The sequence below is a fragment of the Chlamydotis macqueenii genome, chromosome 5, assembly GCF_036417535.1.
Source record: "Chlamydotis macqueenii isolate bChlMac1 chromosome 5, bChlMac1.mat, whole genome shotgun sequence".
NCBI lineage: Eukaryota > Metazoa > Chordata > Aves > Otidiformes > Otididae > Chlamydotis > Chlamydotis macqueenii.
Genome location: NC_141560.1, coordinates 3,954,773 through 3,969,520, shown reverse-complemented (window position 1 = coordinate 3,969,520; position 14,748 = coordinate 3,954,773). Strand labels below are relative to the sequence as shown.

General features: G+C 43.0%; 1 protein-coding gene across 1 annotated transcript; it reads left to right on the top strand.

Moving 5' to 3' along the window:
• The first annotated feature begins 829 nt into the window (after positions 1 to 829).
• On the top strand, positions 830 to 10,693 carry GMFB (glia maturation factor beta). Its single transcript, XM_086748318.1, has 7 exons — positions 830 to 903; positions 3,078 to 3,174; positions 3,724 to 3,773; positions 4,730 to 4,781; positions 5,841 to 5,921; positions 7,523 to 7,596; positions 10,049 to 10,693. The coding sequence occupies exons 1-7, from the start codon at positions 901 to 903 to the stop codon at positions 10,118 to 10,120; spliced, it is 429 nt and encodes a 142-aa protein (XP_086604444.1). The 5' UTR covers positions 830 to 900; the 3' UTR covers positions 10,121 to 10,693.
• Positions 10,694 to 14,748: the final 4,055 nt, after the last annotated feature.

The following is a 14,748-nucleotide window of genomic DNA, read 5'->3' as shown; positions in this document are numbered from 1 at the left end:
ATTTGTGATTTGTGAGCTCCAAATCCTGATTTTCTTCCAGAACGATACTCAACGTGTGTAAACAATAAGTACTGTGAGCAGCAGAAGTTAACAAAGTCTGATTTCTGTCTCATGCTTAAGTTTTCTCACGTTTAATGAGGCAGACGTCCCAGATGGGGCTTTTTTCAGAGCCGTTTTTCTGTGCGTATTCCCTCCTGTTTCAGTTACAAACAGGCCTCAACGGCCTTGTCCAGCCCCGGCCACCCACCCACGCCCGGCCCTGGCCTTGCCCGCGGGCTGGTGTCTCAGCACGGGGAGAATTTTTGCTGAGCAGGGTTTGAGCAGCCAGCCCTCGTCACCCGTGGGGTACAACGGCGGCTAAGCAGCCGAATCCCCCCCATTCCGACCCCCTTTTCTCCCCCGTCCCCGCCGCCGGCAAGGCCGCTCCCGCCGCTTGCACACGGCCCCGCCCCGTTGCCATGACTCCCCTGGAAGGGGCGGGGCCTCGGCGCCACGGCAACAGGGCGGGGCGGGAGGAAGGGCGTGCGACGCCCGCGGCGTCACGTGGCGCGGCGGCACGCGCCACGCGCCCTTCCCCACCTTCCCCTGCGGCGCCCCGGCACGTGGGCCGAGCCCGGCAAACGCGTCGCTCCCCCCCCTACCCCCCCCCCCCCAACCCCCGCTGTCCCTTGAACCTTCCCGCTACCCGTAAGCGGGGTGACGCTGCCCGCCCAGCTGGGGTGGCGGTGCTGATTGGCCAGAGGGGAGGGGGAAGACGGAGGAGGGGCGTGGTCTCCGCCGCGCAGGCGCAGTGGGGTGCGCAGCCCGGTCAGGAGGAGGAGGGGGAGGAGGTGGCGGCGGCGGTTTCCGTTGTTGGCGCGCGAGCGAGCGGCGGCGGTTGGGCGGTGGCGCGCGCGCAAGATGGTGAGAGGAGCCCGCGCTACCGGATCGAGGGGAGCTCAGCCGCCTCCGCGGCGGCGGCGGGGAGGAGGAAGGGGGATCTCCCGGCTGAGGCGGCGTGAGGCCGGTGACCCCGGGCGGGCTGGGGAGGGGAGGTGTCGGGGAGAGCAGGTGCCTTCGGTCTGGGGCTGCTGCCCGGGAACGTGCCGCCCTGAGAGGCGCCGCCGGCCCTGCCCGCCCCGACCCCCGGCGCTCCCCTGCTGCCCCGCCGGGTAAAGCGTCTCCCCGGTTGTTTTTCTGCCGGGAGCTGGGAGCCTGCGGTGGGGAGAGGGAAGAAACAGTGAGCTGCCCTGCCAGCGGCTCTTGGGCAAACGGCTAAATCGCTTTCTGAAAATCTGGAGGTAGAATAATTTGGGTTGGAAGAGACCTTTAAAGGTCAGCTAGTCCAGCCCCCCCCCCCCCCCAGCGCTGGTGTGAGCGGTGGCTGGGGATAACGCTCCCCGCCCGCTGTTCGGCTGGTGTGCCCGCTGTCTGTGCAGTCCTCCTGTCCCTCGTCCCCTTCTTTGGTTTTTCTTAAACCGGGCACCGGTGAGCCAGCTTAGCCCCTACGGATGAGCTGAATCCAGTGTCGCCGTGCAGCCTTCTTTTAAGGTTTTGGATTTGTGTGGCTGCACAGGTGTAAGCAAGAGCACTGCTGACCCTGCAGTGTCTGCTGGAAGGTGTTAGGAAACAGCTGAGCACAGCCTGGGTGAAGTATTTGGCTTAAAAAAAAAAAAAAGAGCATTTGATATACTATTAAACTTTGAAATACAGCCCTGAATTCTGCTTTGTTTTTGTTTTTTTTAAAATAGAGACCTGAAATAGTGAGAGTGGGTATTAATGACATTTGTGGATCAGAGGGAGCCAAGGACAATCTTTAAAGTTTAAGGGAAACAAACAAAATCATGAAGGTTGCACACAGTGCCTGACCTGTCCTGTCACAGCAGAGCCTGATTTCCTCTCCAGCTGTTAAAAGGAAGCAGAGGCAGAAGACTTTGTGCCAGAATTTGGTCAAGATGGAAGTCGTTTTAGGAGTAACAACAAACATAGGATATTTGCAAGGGGGTTTTGGAAGTGGGGAAGGAGAGATGTTGCTCTGCTTTTGGAGGAAAATCTCATAAACAAGCCAACGTTGAACATGAGGAGGCAGAACTCAGAGTTTAAACAGTACTTCTGATTTGAAAGCAGACTCAATGAAATAGCTCTTTAGTAGAACTTGTGATAGGTAATCTTGCAGCTATTTTTTTTATTTGAACAGGTTTTTTAAAGGAGTCTTGAAATAACAGTTGTTTTGACACAAAAACCTTGATGCTTTAGGAATTTACAAATGCCATAATAAGAATAAGCTGGAGATGTTAAACAACTTTTCTTCATCTAGCTGCCTTGCATCTCACAACTGTGGCGTTAGAGGTTGTGTGTATAAAATGTTGCTCAGGAAATGGTAGTGGTTGGCTTTGTACAGTTTAAAAGTTGCGTGTGTAATGGAAGATAACCTGCATGGTTGCTTGTGAAATAATCATTTCCTTCCCCATCTTCAGCGTGATGACTAATATGTTATCTGGACATTTCTTCTGAAAACTTGGAGTTAGAGACATAGAAGCCCATGGGGGGAAGTATGCGTGCTTTTTGATTAAAATGCCTTACAGGCTTTCTGTGTGTGTAAATCTCAACAGTTCAGTTGATGTTTTTGTGGGTAAAAGTAAGCAGTGACCCTCGATTACTGTCTGTGTTCTTCTGAAACACTAAAAGTAGCTCCTATTATTTTAAATGCTTAATTTATTTTTTTTTTAGCCAGTTTACTGCTGCTCTAAGGGGCTTCCTTTAGGACTTATCTTGGCAAATGAACTGTAAAATTTCTGTACTTCTCAGAGCTATGAGAATAATCCCACCTGAGGAATAGCTAATAAAATATTTCTAGTTAACTGTGTGGCTTTGAGGAGGGACAGTAAAACAGATAGGTGTTCTGGTTTTGTGTGTTTAAAAACTGCTTTCATCCGTGGTTTTCCTGGTTTGTGTGTAGGTTCTGAAACTTTGGACAAGCTGCCTGCAGTTCCACTTCAGCAGGGTTTAGGCGCGCATATGTGTGACTTGGGGATTTTTTTTTCTGGTTTACTAGAAAGATTTATCTTTCTCTCCCCTCTGCCATTTCCTTTTTGTAGAGTGAGTCTCTGGTGGTTTGTGATGTTGCTGAAGACCTGGTGGAGAAACTGAGAAAATTCCGGTTTCGTAAAGAAACCAACAATGCTGCCATTATAAGTAAGTTAAAAACATGTCTGACAAAAATTGCAAGGTCTTGCAGAAAATCCTGTCTCCCCTTTTCCTTCCCGTGTAATGCTGCTGCTGTGACAGGTAAATGGGAGCCAAAAGGCTGCTTGTTATATGAACCTGAGTACTTCCAATTTTCCCTGTAATTTTAACAGTAAAGCAAGGCTGTTCTTCTCATACAAGACTGTGTCTGTTCTTAGTAGAGTATTTATACTTAATTGCAGCTCGGAGTCTACCACTGGCTGTAAAATGATAGCAAAAAATGTCAAGGCACAGTCATTTTGAGTTTGTAAATCTTGTAGCCTCTACGTGAGGGAGTTTGACATTTCTGTCTTGTGAAATTTGAGAAAAGTGTATTGCAAAGAACAAGGCTTAGACTGTGCGCTTCTCTTGCCTTCAGTGATTTTGTGAAGTCATGGGATAGGCTGACGAAGCAGAACGGAAGCACAAGGGATATACTTGTGGCAGGATGTTAAAAAACTTCATGCATTGTATAAATCGATTGAAAAACGTTGATCTGTGTTTTATTTTGATTTGTAGTGAAAATCGACAAGGATAAGCAGTTGGTGGTGCTGGATGAGGAGCATGAGGTTTGTTAAATGAATTGTAAATAAGAGTATCTTCAGCCTGCAATGTATTGTTGTCTCTAAGGTACTGCCTTAGTTTCAAATTGTTATCAAACTCTTAATCTAATTTGGGTCATGAGCTTATTTAAATGCATGGTCATTCTGCATGTAAAGCACAGCACTGTTAATAGTGGAATTATGTAGAAGCAATTGAGCTGACTAATTAATTGCACAAAAAAAAAAGTTATTTTAAAGCTGTTATGATACAACTATGTAAAAAGCATCTTCGGCACCCGCTGGCTTTTTGAAGAGATTTCTGCTGCGTTTCCACCTAGGTCTGCATATTTGCCTCTGAGCTGATCTGCCAGCAATTAGAAGCTAGGATTGCTAATCCTCTGCAGACTCTAAATTTGATAGGTGGCATAATAAGGTCAGCCCAGCATGTAGTGTTTCTTAGTGGTACATGGGGCAAAATTAAATCCTTCCCAGGGATTTGGGCATTAACTGTAGCTGTTATTCCTGAGAAGGTAGAAATTAATGTAGTATTTTAACAGAATGAGGACTCTTTTTTGCTTGCTCAAGGAGGAAGGAATGAATTTTTCAAAAGCACCATTTATGTAGCTGATCTGAACAGATACTTTTTGGTGTGTGTTTCCTTCTGTGTAGCACTAGAGTTTGAAAAGCACTGCAGCTGCCAGCATATCCAACTAGAGTGAAAAATGTTTTCTAAACTTACGCTTAAAATAGGGATGATTATTCATGCTAACACTAATTCTATGTTTAGTCACAGGAATCTATTACCACACAAGTTTTCCTAAACTGCTCTGGTAATTTGTGTGAGAGATCGTTATCGGTTCCACTGTAGATGTACATCTAACTGACAGCTGTTTCACTGTTTCATTATTCTTCTTTAGCTTTTGTAGTATACCTTCAAGTGCCAGATGACTTGTTCAAATATTGCTTGTGTTTAATGTTACCAGGGTATTTCTCCTGATGAGCTAAAAGATGAGCTGCCCGAGAGACAACCTCGATATCCTTCTTGTGCTGCTGGCGTTTGGTCTTACTCACTCCTGGAAGCTGTTCAAAATGTTCAGAGTTGGACTTCACCTTTTTAGGCCAATACTTGCCTGTAGCGTGACTTTACTGGTATTTTATTTGTGAGATAACCCAGGAGTCCGTTCTCATCATGCACTGAACAGTTGTCCCACTTGTTGAAACAGTGACACGTTTAAGCCTTTCCTGAGATTTTGTTTCCTTTTAGACTATATACTATTTTGGGAAGTAAAGCTAAGCCACGCTGCTGTTAATGTAAAGAAGTGAATAAATGTAGCAGTTTTGTGTGTGGCTACTTGTAAATATAGAAAAGTGCCTATGTAACTTAGGGTCTGTTTTGGCACTTTCTCAGCATGTGGCCCTTGCTATTTTGCTGCAGTTACTGATTCTGGGAGTGCTGGAGGCATGTGATCTCGGGAAGAATGCCTATATTAAAAAAAAAAAAAGAGGCAATTAAATTATTCTTTAACTAGGTGAAATAAGAGAGGTACTTAAGTTAGAAATGAAGCAAATATCTGCCTCCGTTGTCCTCAAAAGCTGACTGGCACTATTCCACGTGCCGTTCTGAATCTTTCCTTTCATGACCATAGTGCAGTAGGAGGCTATAAAGCAGGAGTCCCAACTAAATCTGCAGTTCAAATTCAGCAAAACACCTGGAACAATGAAGTGCTTAGTCTGCAAAGGAAGAATTTGGCTCTCATTAAGCCAGAAACACATTGGTGGGTGTGGGAAGTCTTTTTACAAAGCTGGGAGAAGAATATTTGCGATGAAAGGGTGATCTTTAGCTCTCTGATGTGAAATAGTAATACAGAGACAGCCCTCACACCCAGCTGTGGTAGAGGTTGGTAAAGACAGGTGGGGTCACTTCTGGAAGGCCAATATGGAAGTAAAAACAGGAGAACAGTGACTACTTATGGAACTTAAAGCATCTTGTAGAATGAAAGACTTTATTTGTGCCTGCATCGAGCTCTGATAACTAAGGATCATATCCTAATAAAATCATTGATTTCTTAGTTTCTTTAACCTCAGGAAAAACATTTATTGTGTATAGTTACAAGTATCAGCATGATGATGGAAGAGTTTCTTATCCATTGTGCTTTATCTTCTCCAGTCCCGTTGGTGAGTGAACATTGTGAATGGTAGCTACTGTGTGCTGTAAATACGGGAATATTCTTTGCTATGGAAGATAAAACGAGTGCTTAATGCTCAAATAGTGGTTCAGATACTTAAGGCTAGATTTGCTTATGCCACTGGTGGAAGAAAGGCACTATAAAGCTATGGCATTATCTGGAGACCTTCTTTGGCAGAGAGGAATCTCTAGTGTATTAGCTCCGTCTCGCCATCAGCTCATGACAAGTGTAAACACTTCCATCTCCCTCGTTCTGGAGGTTTTCACAGCCTCTGAGCTTTACATTTAGGGCACTTAAGAAATATGATAGAAGAGATTCTTTCTTTTCCATTTCTGAAGGCTGAACAGAAGTGTTGGTTTCCTGCATAGCTGGCCAAAAGGTGTTTCTGTCTCGGTGTGCCTGCCCACCGTGTCCTCAGTGGTGTGCTCAGCAGCACCCTTCTGTAAAGGAACGGAGCCCGTCTTACTATTTGGATGTTAGTGACTGGGTGGGAAGAAATTCCTCTCTTTCTCACAAGGGCATGGGAACCCATCTCTACCCATGAAAGGAACAGGTCTCTGTAAAAGAGTTAGGAGGGGATTAGAGAGAAGGGTTTTTCAGGGGGCCTATAAGCAGTGGGCAGGGACAGAGGATGCCTCCAAAGAGTGCTGTGGTGTGAAGGTCTAAAGGGCTGTTGCAGCTGTGGGGGAAAAGGAGAAAAAGAGGGCTCCATAACCCGGATCTGGGCAGGTGAAAGTCCTGGATGAACAGAGTGTTCAAGGAGAACGAGACTGTAATCTGAGTTTCTTTCAAATTTATATAGAGCAGTAGCTTCTGCTTGCATCACAGCAGCCATCAACATAAACACACTTGTGCAGGGAACTGTGTAATTCTAATAGAGCCAAATAACCTGTGACTTGATTTGGACTCAGAGCTGAATTGCTCCTGTGGCTTCCATCTGTGTTCTGAATTGTACTAGAGTAGCTTGCTGGAATTGCTGGATTATCCTTGTCAGCCTCTAGAAAAAGATAAACTGATTGCATTGTTTTACCCTCTGTTACTCAGAACTAGAGTAACTAGGTAGGTAGAAGAGTTTAGCAGCTGATGAGCATACTCTTCTGCAGAAGCTACCAATTCAACAAATTCAAACTGACTCGGTTTGTTCTCAGTTTGACTCCAGCTCAAAGGCATGTGCTCTAAAGATCTGTATAAGCTTAACTAGCAGAGACACGGGGATCTGCCAGAAATAGCCAGAGGGCAAAGAATTTAAGGTAGTGTAACCAGCACGCTACTGTAGTGGCGGGAGGTATTGCTTTGTTGGCTGTTGTGATTCATATTTGACTGCTGCAATATTTGATGTTAGCTCGAAGCAGAAATACAAGTGCACGTTGAGACCACCAATTCAACCTGCACAACTACTACTTCTGGAAACGCTTTTCAAGTACCAGATACGAAAGTAAGAACAAGGATATAATGTATATAAAGAAATAGGTCACTTTTCTGAATGGAGACTTCAGTTTTCAGTTTAGATTTTTTTTTTAATCTTACTTTTTAAGTGTTGCAATCCAAATAACTAAACAACGCTCTTTTTTTTTTTCCACACAACTGCAGGATGTAAGCCTGAACAGCAGATGATGTATGCTGGAAGCAAGAATAAGCTTGTACAGACAGCTGAACTCACTAAGGTATAACTGACTAGTTGAAATAACTGTCTCCCCTTTAAATTCAGGTTGCAGAAGTTGTTTTGTGTCTTGCTTGAACCTATTGCAATAAGGGTGTTATGAGACTTTGTAATTACAGTGAACAGGTTCTGTTTTAGGAAGACTGAAGAGAGGAGTATATGTGGGGATTTCTGGAGTTTTAGGGTACAGGAAGAACAAGTGTTCTCAAACTAAAATATCCATCAGTAGAATGGATATCTTTACTTTGGGGAATGAATTTAGTGATGGCAAGAATACTATGAAGACTTAGCACGGTGTAGTACTGGCAGTCCTGTTGCATGGTTGATGGGGTTGTGTGCTTGCAGAACGTAGCCTTCGGCGTGAGTAACAGATGTGCCAAGTGCTAAATCTTCCTGTGTTTGCCTCCTCCAGTTCTGAGACCAGAAGTTGTCACTGCATTCGCTAGGCCTAGGTGTATATATATTTAAAAAAAATTAATTGCCACCTAATTGTCATCTTGGGGATCTTTGAAATCTCTGCTTAATTGGCACCTAGATTTCTTAAAGCTTTAGTTTCAACCAGTAAAGCTAAATAGAGTCAGCGGTCACTTCAGGTTTTTCAGAGTGTGAAATGACTTCACCGTTCCCCAACAGCACCGTTCCCTTTTGGTACAGAGTACTGTAATATCCCAGTAAAATGTATATTGGGGCAGTAAGAGAGCTCTGAACTTCTGCCTCTTCTAGCTGGACCTCATAAGAAAGGACCTCTCTGTTTTAAATAAGATGTTGACAGGAATAAATATGGGGGGAGCAGAAGATAAGACGGTGGAAGCAATCAGTACAGCCCCAAGAAATCTTCTTTTTAGGTGTGTTGAAACTGCATCTTAGAGGCCTGGGAACTCTAGCACCTCAGACAGAAAGGAAGAATTCCTTGAGGAGGAAGGCAGTTTTCAGTGAGTGGGAAGGAGGAGTAGATGAGAAGGTGAGAGCCTGGAGACTAGCTGTATTGGAGTTAACCGTCACCTGTCAAGTGGGAGAAATTCAGTCTGAAAGGCTTTTGAATGAAAGCCTAGGAGTGGATATAGGGGTCCATGATCATCTTCCTTCTGAAGCTGGAGAAGATGGCCTGCTTCCAGTTTGGGTGGGTTGCTTGCTCTTCAAATGTGCTTTATTCTTGCCGCTCGCTGAGCCGTGCTTCATTTTAGCTCATGCTGTGACTTCCTCCTGCTGTGATTTCTGCATGTGACTCAGCTGAGTCCTCCTATTTTTTTTTTCCAGTGGCTTGCATATTAGTTTGGCTTCTGTTAAGCTGTCCTGTTCTTATAACGCTGAATTTTTAGTTTCCCCCCTATCTTTTACTTAAAAAAAAAAAAAAAAAAAAAATCAGTATTAGTTAATAGTAGTGGATCATGGTCTGAATACAAGAAACAGTGTCCAGACCCCACTTCAGCAGAGATGGGAAATGAGGAAGAAAAGATACAAAACTTGAACTGTTTCCTCAGGAAGATTAAAATGGTGAAATGACTGAGGGCAGGACTAAATAGGAAGTTCATTCCAAACAGCAAGTTCACTGTTCTGCGAGTCTTACAAAATCCCATCCATTCTGTTGGCCCGAGCATGGTTTCGCTGCTCTGAACTCCATACCGTTAGAAGGCCAGATAAAGCTGTGTCAGCACTAAATCAGTTCTTTTCAGCGTTGTCAGGGTAGGAACAGCAGCCTAGCCAGCAGTTAGCAATACAGAATTAACTTAGCCTCTCTTCACGGGTATTCAAAACAAAACAGTTACTTGCTGATATGGAATGTGAGTAGTATGTTGGTATGTTTGGTCTTGTTTTCTGCTTCAAGGCTACGTTAAAAGTTTAAGACTTCTGCAAAACTTTGGGCTGGTGATTTTGGGGTGGGTTGGTTTTTTTTTTTGGTTTTTTTTTTGGTTTTTTTTTAAGTTTTCTATTTTGAGGTATCCCAGACTTGTTTCTTACAGGGAAAACAATATGCTACTGGATACTATGGATTTATTTTGGTTCAGAGGACAAATAGCTGTGCCTTGGGCTGAGCAAAATTCCTGAACTTTGGGCTTAATTCAGCCCAGAGGTTAAATTCATTTGTATTCTTCAAATAGACAATCTTCTTGCTGAGATAATGCCTGTGAGATGGTGCCATTTCAGAGTAACTTTAAACTGTAATACATCTGCTGTTCTTACATGTTCTTACAGGAGAAGAATGAAGTCTAGAAATAGGGATTATGGGATTTTTGTTCAAGTTCATAATATTCCTTGCCACTTAGTCTTGTGTATCTTCCACTGATGTTACGTTAGAATATTAACCGATCCTTTCAAGAAAGCACATGAAAACTCTAGGTTGGTTACTGGTTTATTACGGCTGGAGCAATTTGTGTGGAAAGATATCGATTGCTTTGTGTGCTTATCCCTTTCAAGTACCATCACCTCAAGAATTCACGCAATGCAATTTTGTTTAGGTATTTGAAATAAGAAATACAGAAGACCTAACTGAAGAATGGCTGCGTGAGAAGCTGGGCTTCTTCCATTAAGAAAACCTCTGTAATAAGTATTTATGTACCATCCTGATAATACTGGAACCAGACATGAATACTTACATCTAAGAAATGCACTGTATTTACATCTGTCTCCTGCAGTATCTCTCTTGTGCAGAGTTTGTGCAAAGAATAGCAGGTCTGTCTCCTTGAAGTAACAAATCTTTGCAGGTGTTTCCTTATTTGTACCTGTTAAAAGGGAATACTCCTCTGCAGGGACTCCTTTTGCACTCTTGTGACTAATATTTCTATAACTAAAATAGTTCAGTGCTGGATTTATAACTATTTACAAACATAATTTGGAAGCTGACGCTAACTTTTTCTGAGCTACAAATGCATCCTTATGACTTATACTAGCCATTTATATGCAGAAATTGTGTACTGTCACTTTTCAGACTTCTTGACTTAATGTCTTCTCAATTTTGAAAACTACTCCCTGGAAGCATTTGGTATTAAAAAGACAAAATCCTTGTACAGCACATCCGCCCATTTCTCTTTGGATCGAGTCCCTGTGAACTTTCTCAAATTTTTGGAACTAGTTTTTGTAATTCCTCAGTTGACTGAGTCAGTTCTCCTGCTACTACAGTCTTACAGGAACTAGGTGATAACTAAGGGCTGAATTACAACTCTGGTTACTCTCGTACCAGAGGTCTTGCATACATAACTTACTACACTGTTAAGAAGTTTACCTCCTTGCTCATTTCCTGTTATATGAACACCTGTTAATACTGCGTGCCTTTAATTTGTTAGCTTTAAAACGTCTTCGGAATTTTACACTGCCACTTACTACAAATTTGGTAAAAACTTTGTTAAAGAATCCAAGTAACATTTTTTCCTAGTGCCTAGTGTTGCAGTTGACATCGGGGGGGAGGAGGAAAAAAAAGCTAACCTCATTTTCTTCAAAATTCCAGTCATCTCCTCCATTTGTAGGAGTCAGGAGGTTAAAGCTTTTAATGATAATGAATGATTTATATCTCTTTTGTTATAAAAGTTGGCCACACATAGCTTTTGAGTACTTTAATTACAGTCTCTTAACTTTCTTAACTGCTTGTTGGTCAGAATTACATTCCAGATAAAGCTTTTTGCATAAGTGATAATTTGATTTTTCATTTACTTACGGTTCATCTCTTTGAAACAGCAAATATTCTAATGTGAAAATAGTATTTAACTTTTATAAATGACCGGTCTTTTTACAGGTCTGTTTTATATTGAATAGAGTAGTTTGTCTGATATGGGACGTGTCCGGCCCATGCAGTGGCAAAAGGAGTACTCGTGACAGTATCTCACTATCTTGCTCATGAGTGTTTGTTGTGCTGCTGAAGAAGTATCTGCGTAAGAGCAGCTTCCTGTTGATAACGTACCTTAAAATACAGCTGCCCTAACGAAGCTGTTCAGTGAGAAGGAATGCAGTGTTAAATTTGGAGGCCAGTATTTTATACTGTGAAACCTTTGCTGAAAGAAGGTTTATTTTTCGTTTGTAAACATATGTTGTGTTAGTGTTAAAACACTAATTCCTCTAAGATCAGAAGGAATTCATCTGCAAAGGTCCTCAGTGTCGGTAAATCTCTTCTTAGTTTGATGTTACTGCTCATTTATTGGTATACAAATCTGACTTGAGAGAAGCTTTTCAAAAGACATGTTAGAATGATCCAGTTAAATTGATCTTTCAGTGCAGGAAAGAAATGCTTGTAATTAAAATTTCTATGTTAACCTAGCGAACTGGAAAAACAATTTCATTTCCCTGGACAAAAATGTTGATTATGAAACTGTTGCTTGATCGTTCTGTACTACAGATCAATAAAGACAACGTCTCCTGTGACAAACATTGTATAAATAACTTTGGCTTAAAGAATGGTGCCATTCTAAGCATCAGTCTTGAAACAGCAAGACTCTTTGTTTTGTTGGCATTGTGCTACAGGTAAGGCATGTCAAAGTACAGCGTGGCTTAGAGGGAAGCTGCCACTTGTAATGTTCAGCTTGATTTGCAGTGGGGAAAACTGGATTAATAATCTTTGTTACTGTACTTTGTACACTGGTGGGCTGCCAACATCCAACTGCTGCTTGCAGAGGTCTTGACAAAAATAACTAGAAGGAGCCTGTCTCTCAGGAGGGGAAAGGAGGAGCTGCTGCAGTCAAATGACTGAATTTGATTCTTCATTTCTGGATCACTCCACCTTCTGCCAGGAAAATTACAGCTGCATCTTCAGTCTGAGTTCTGTTCTTTTCACTGTGGATGTTCTTGTTGCCTCCACTTAAGGACTTTCTGCCTTAAGTGTGCTGCCCCTTAAGTCTTGCAGAAAGCAAACAAATCCTGATGAGGGTGGTAAAGCCCACTTACCTCCTGAAAGGTGGTGTTGGTGCTGCTCAGCCCACCAGTATTATTCTTCAAAGAGCCTTGCTTGGTAGCTGTGTCTCCTTTCCCTCTCTGAGCTGTGGAAGTGAGGAAGCAGCTGCAGGTACTTGGAGAATGAGCGTGCAGAGGATGTTTGCTGTTCTGGGCTCGTTTGTGGTTTCCTTGCTTTTCATGCTTTGACATAACTGTCCGCTGCTTACTCTCCTAGGCTCTTGAGATACAGGTAGTGCTAATACTTGATTAAACAAAGGCATTAATTATGTCAAAGTCTTTCCTGCACAAATAATACTTATTTTCATAACGTACTTTCCCACCTTATCTTTACAACTGTGTTTCCCGTACTGCTTCCCTGTTAAGATCAGTGGGAGGCGGAGGTGTCTGTGTTCAGAAGGCCAGTACGTTCTGACTGCGCTTTACTAGTGAGTTGCCCATCTGTAACCGTACATTTGTCTTGAATTTTCAAATCTCTAAAGAGGGTTCAAACTAAATTAACTAATGCCACCTATGGGAGCCTTTGTAGCTAAAGGTCTGAGAGTCAGCATTTTCCATTGTGAGCTCCTATTTTTCAGGAGTTAGTAGGTTGGCCATAAAATCCTTGGCCTGGAGTTAAAAGGTCTCTGATGAAGGGAGACTTCTGCCACAATTAATCTGGTTTGCTTTAAATATTGAATAGATGGCTGGGATGCGGTTCTTGTAATCCTATTAATTGATGGTAAGCTGAATTAAAGCATGAGTTTGCATGTCAGCCCATAAAATGGACTTGTATTGTTTGAATATTTTTAACAAAAAAGAAGTAAATGCTGATATTTGATGGTTTAAGTGTGTTTCTAATATCATGAATGCTGTTTTAATCTATCAAAGGAGGCAATAATGCGGGTGTTGACACCTTCTCACTTCTCCAAAGGAGCATCTTTATGCCTTTGTACCAGGATTCCACTTTTGTATCTCTAACTGTAAAATAGCTCGTCCAGAAGCAATGTTAACTGGTAACCGGGGTCCGAATCAAACATGCACAAGCAAGGGAGTTCAGTTCCTCACTTTAGTGCGCTCAAAAAAGAAATGTCATGCATATTTTTTTATACCTATGTCTATTAACTGTGAAATGGAGGTGTGGTGGGACAGGAGAAGGGGCACAGTAAAACTCTTGCTTTTGTGAGGTGATCCAGACTCCGTGACTTGCGTACTGTGACATGTCAGGGTTGGCACCGGTGCTGCAGGTGGTAAAAGGTGCGAGAGGTTCACGGCCAGTTTTGAGAATTTGGCAATTCCATGGAAATATCAGTAACCAGTACAACTTCCATATGCTGTTTAGTCTCTGCTAGTTCACATTGCATGTTTACTTTAAACCAAATCTTTTTTGCTAAGCATGGTGCTTGTATTGGTTTAAATAAAATGTTTCATTAAGAGGTTCTGTTGCCTTGTTTTAATTGCAAAGTAGCACATCTAGTGGGGGTGTCTGACAGAGGAAAAGCTATTTGCCCTAGGTATGACCTTCCTCCTTTTCTCAGCTTCCTGGAGTTTGCTTTGGACTTGTAGCGTGGTCTTCAGTCTTGAATGCGCTCCCTCACTTGCTCTTCTACCTAAAATAATTCCTCTTACCAACATCTGTTGTGAAGGGTGGCAGCAAGGGAGAGGAGAGGACAGCAGCTGATGGAGTACAGTGGGCTAACTGCCGTCCTCCTCCCCTGCTTTGCGCTTTTGTGTCACAAAACTCAGTGTGTGTACTTGTGAGCCGCAGGACAGCACGGGGGCTTGATGTCATTCTGAAATGCCACGTAGACTTCCATGTTGCGCCTCTCCCGCAGGGTCAAGACTGGCATAATGTGAAATACAACGTAGTGCAGGTGCCAAGGAAGGAGGCTTCAAAGGAATTTAGTTGTACCATTTCCTTCCCACAGTCATTGCTCATCTCTTTCCTGCCCAAGAGACCCCTCGATTAATTTGATCAAAGCGCTTCTTTTCCTCATTCTTGTTGACTGTTTCTTCTTTTCACAATCTTTGGATTTTTTTTTCCCTATACTGTTGAAAAATAATAATGCAAGGAATTCAGCTTTGGTAGCTGACGTACACTGTTTCTGCCAATGCTGAAGATCAGCATCTAGTGGGCCACAGATTAACCATGGTAGAAGTAAACCCGTCTCTCTCAGGTGAGAGAGCTCTGTGAAGGAGAAAATGCACGGCTGCTTCAGCACATCTGGCTCTTGAATGGTATCTTGGTCACCTAAGTATATTGCCACAAAATCTGTTGCCAAAAGCTCTGGAGAGGAAAAAA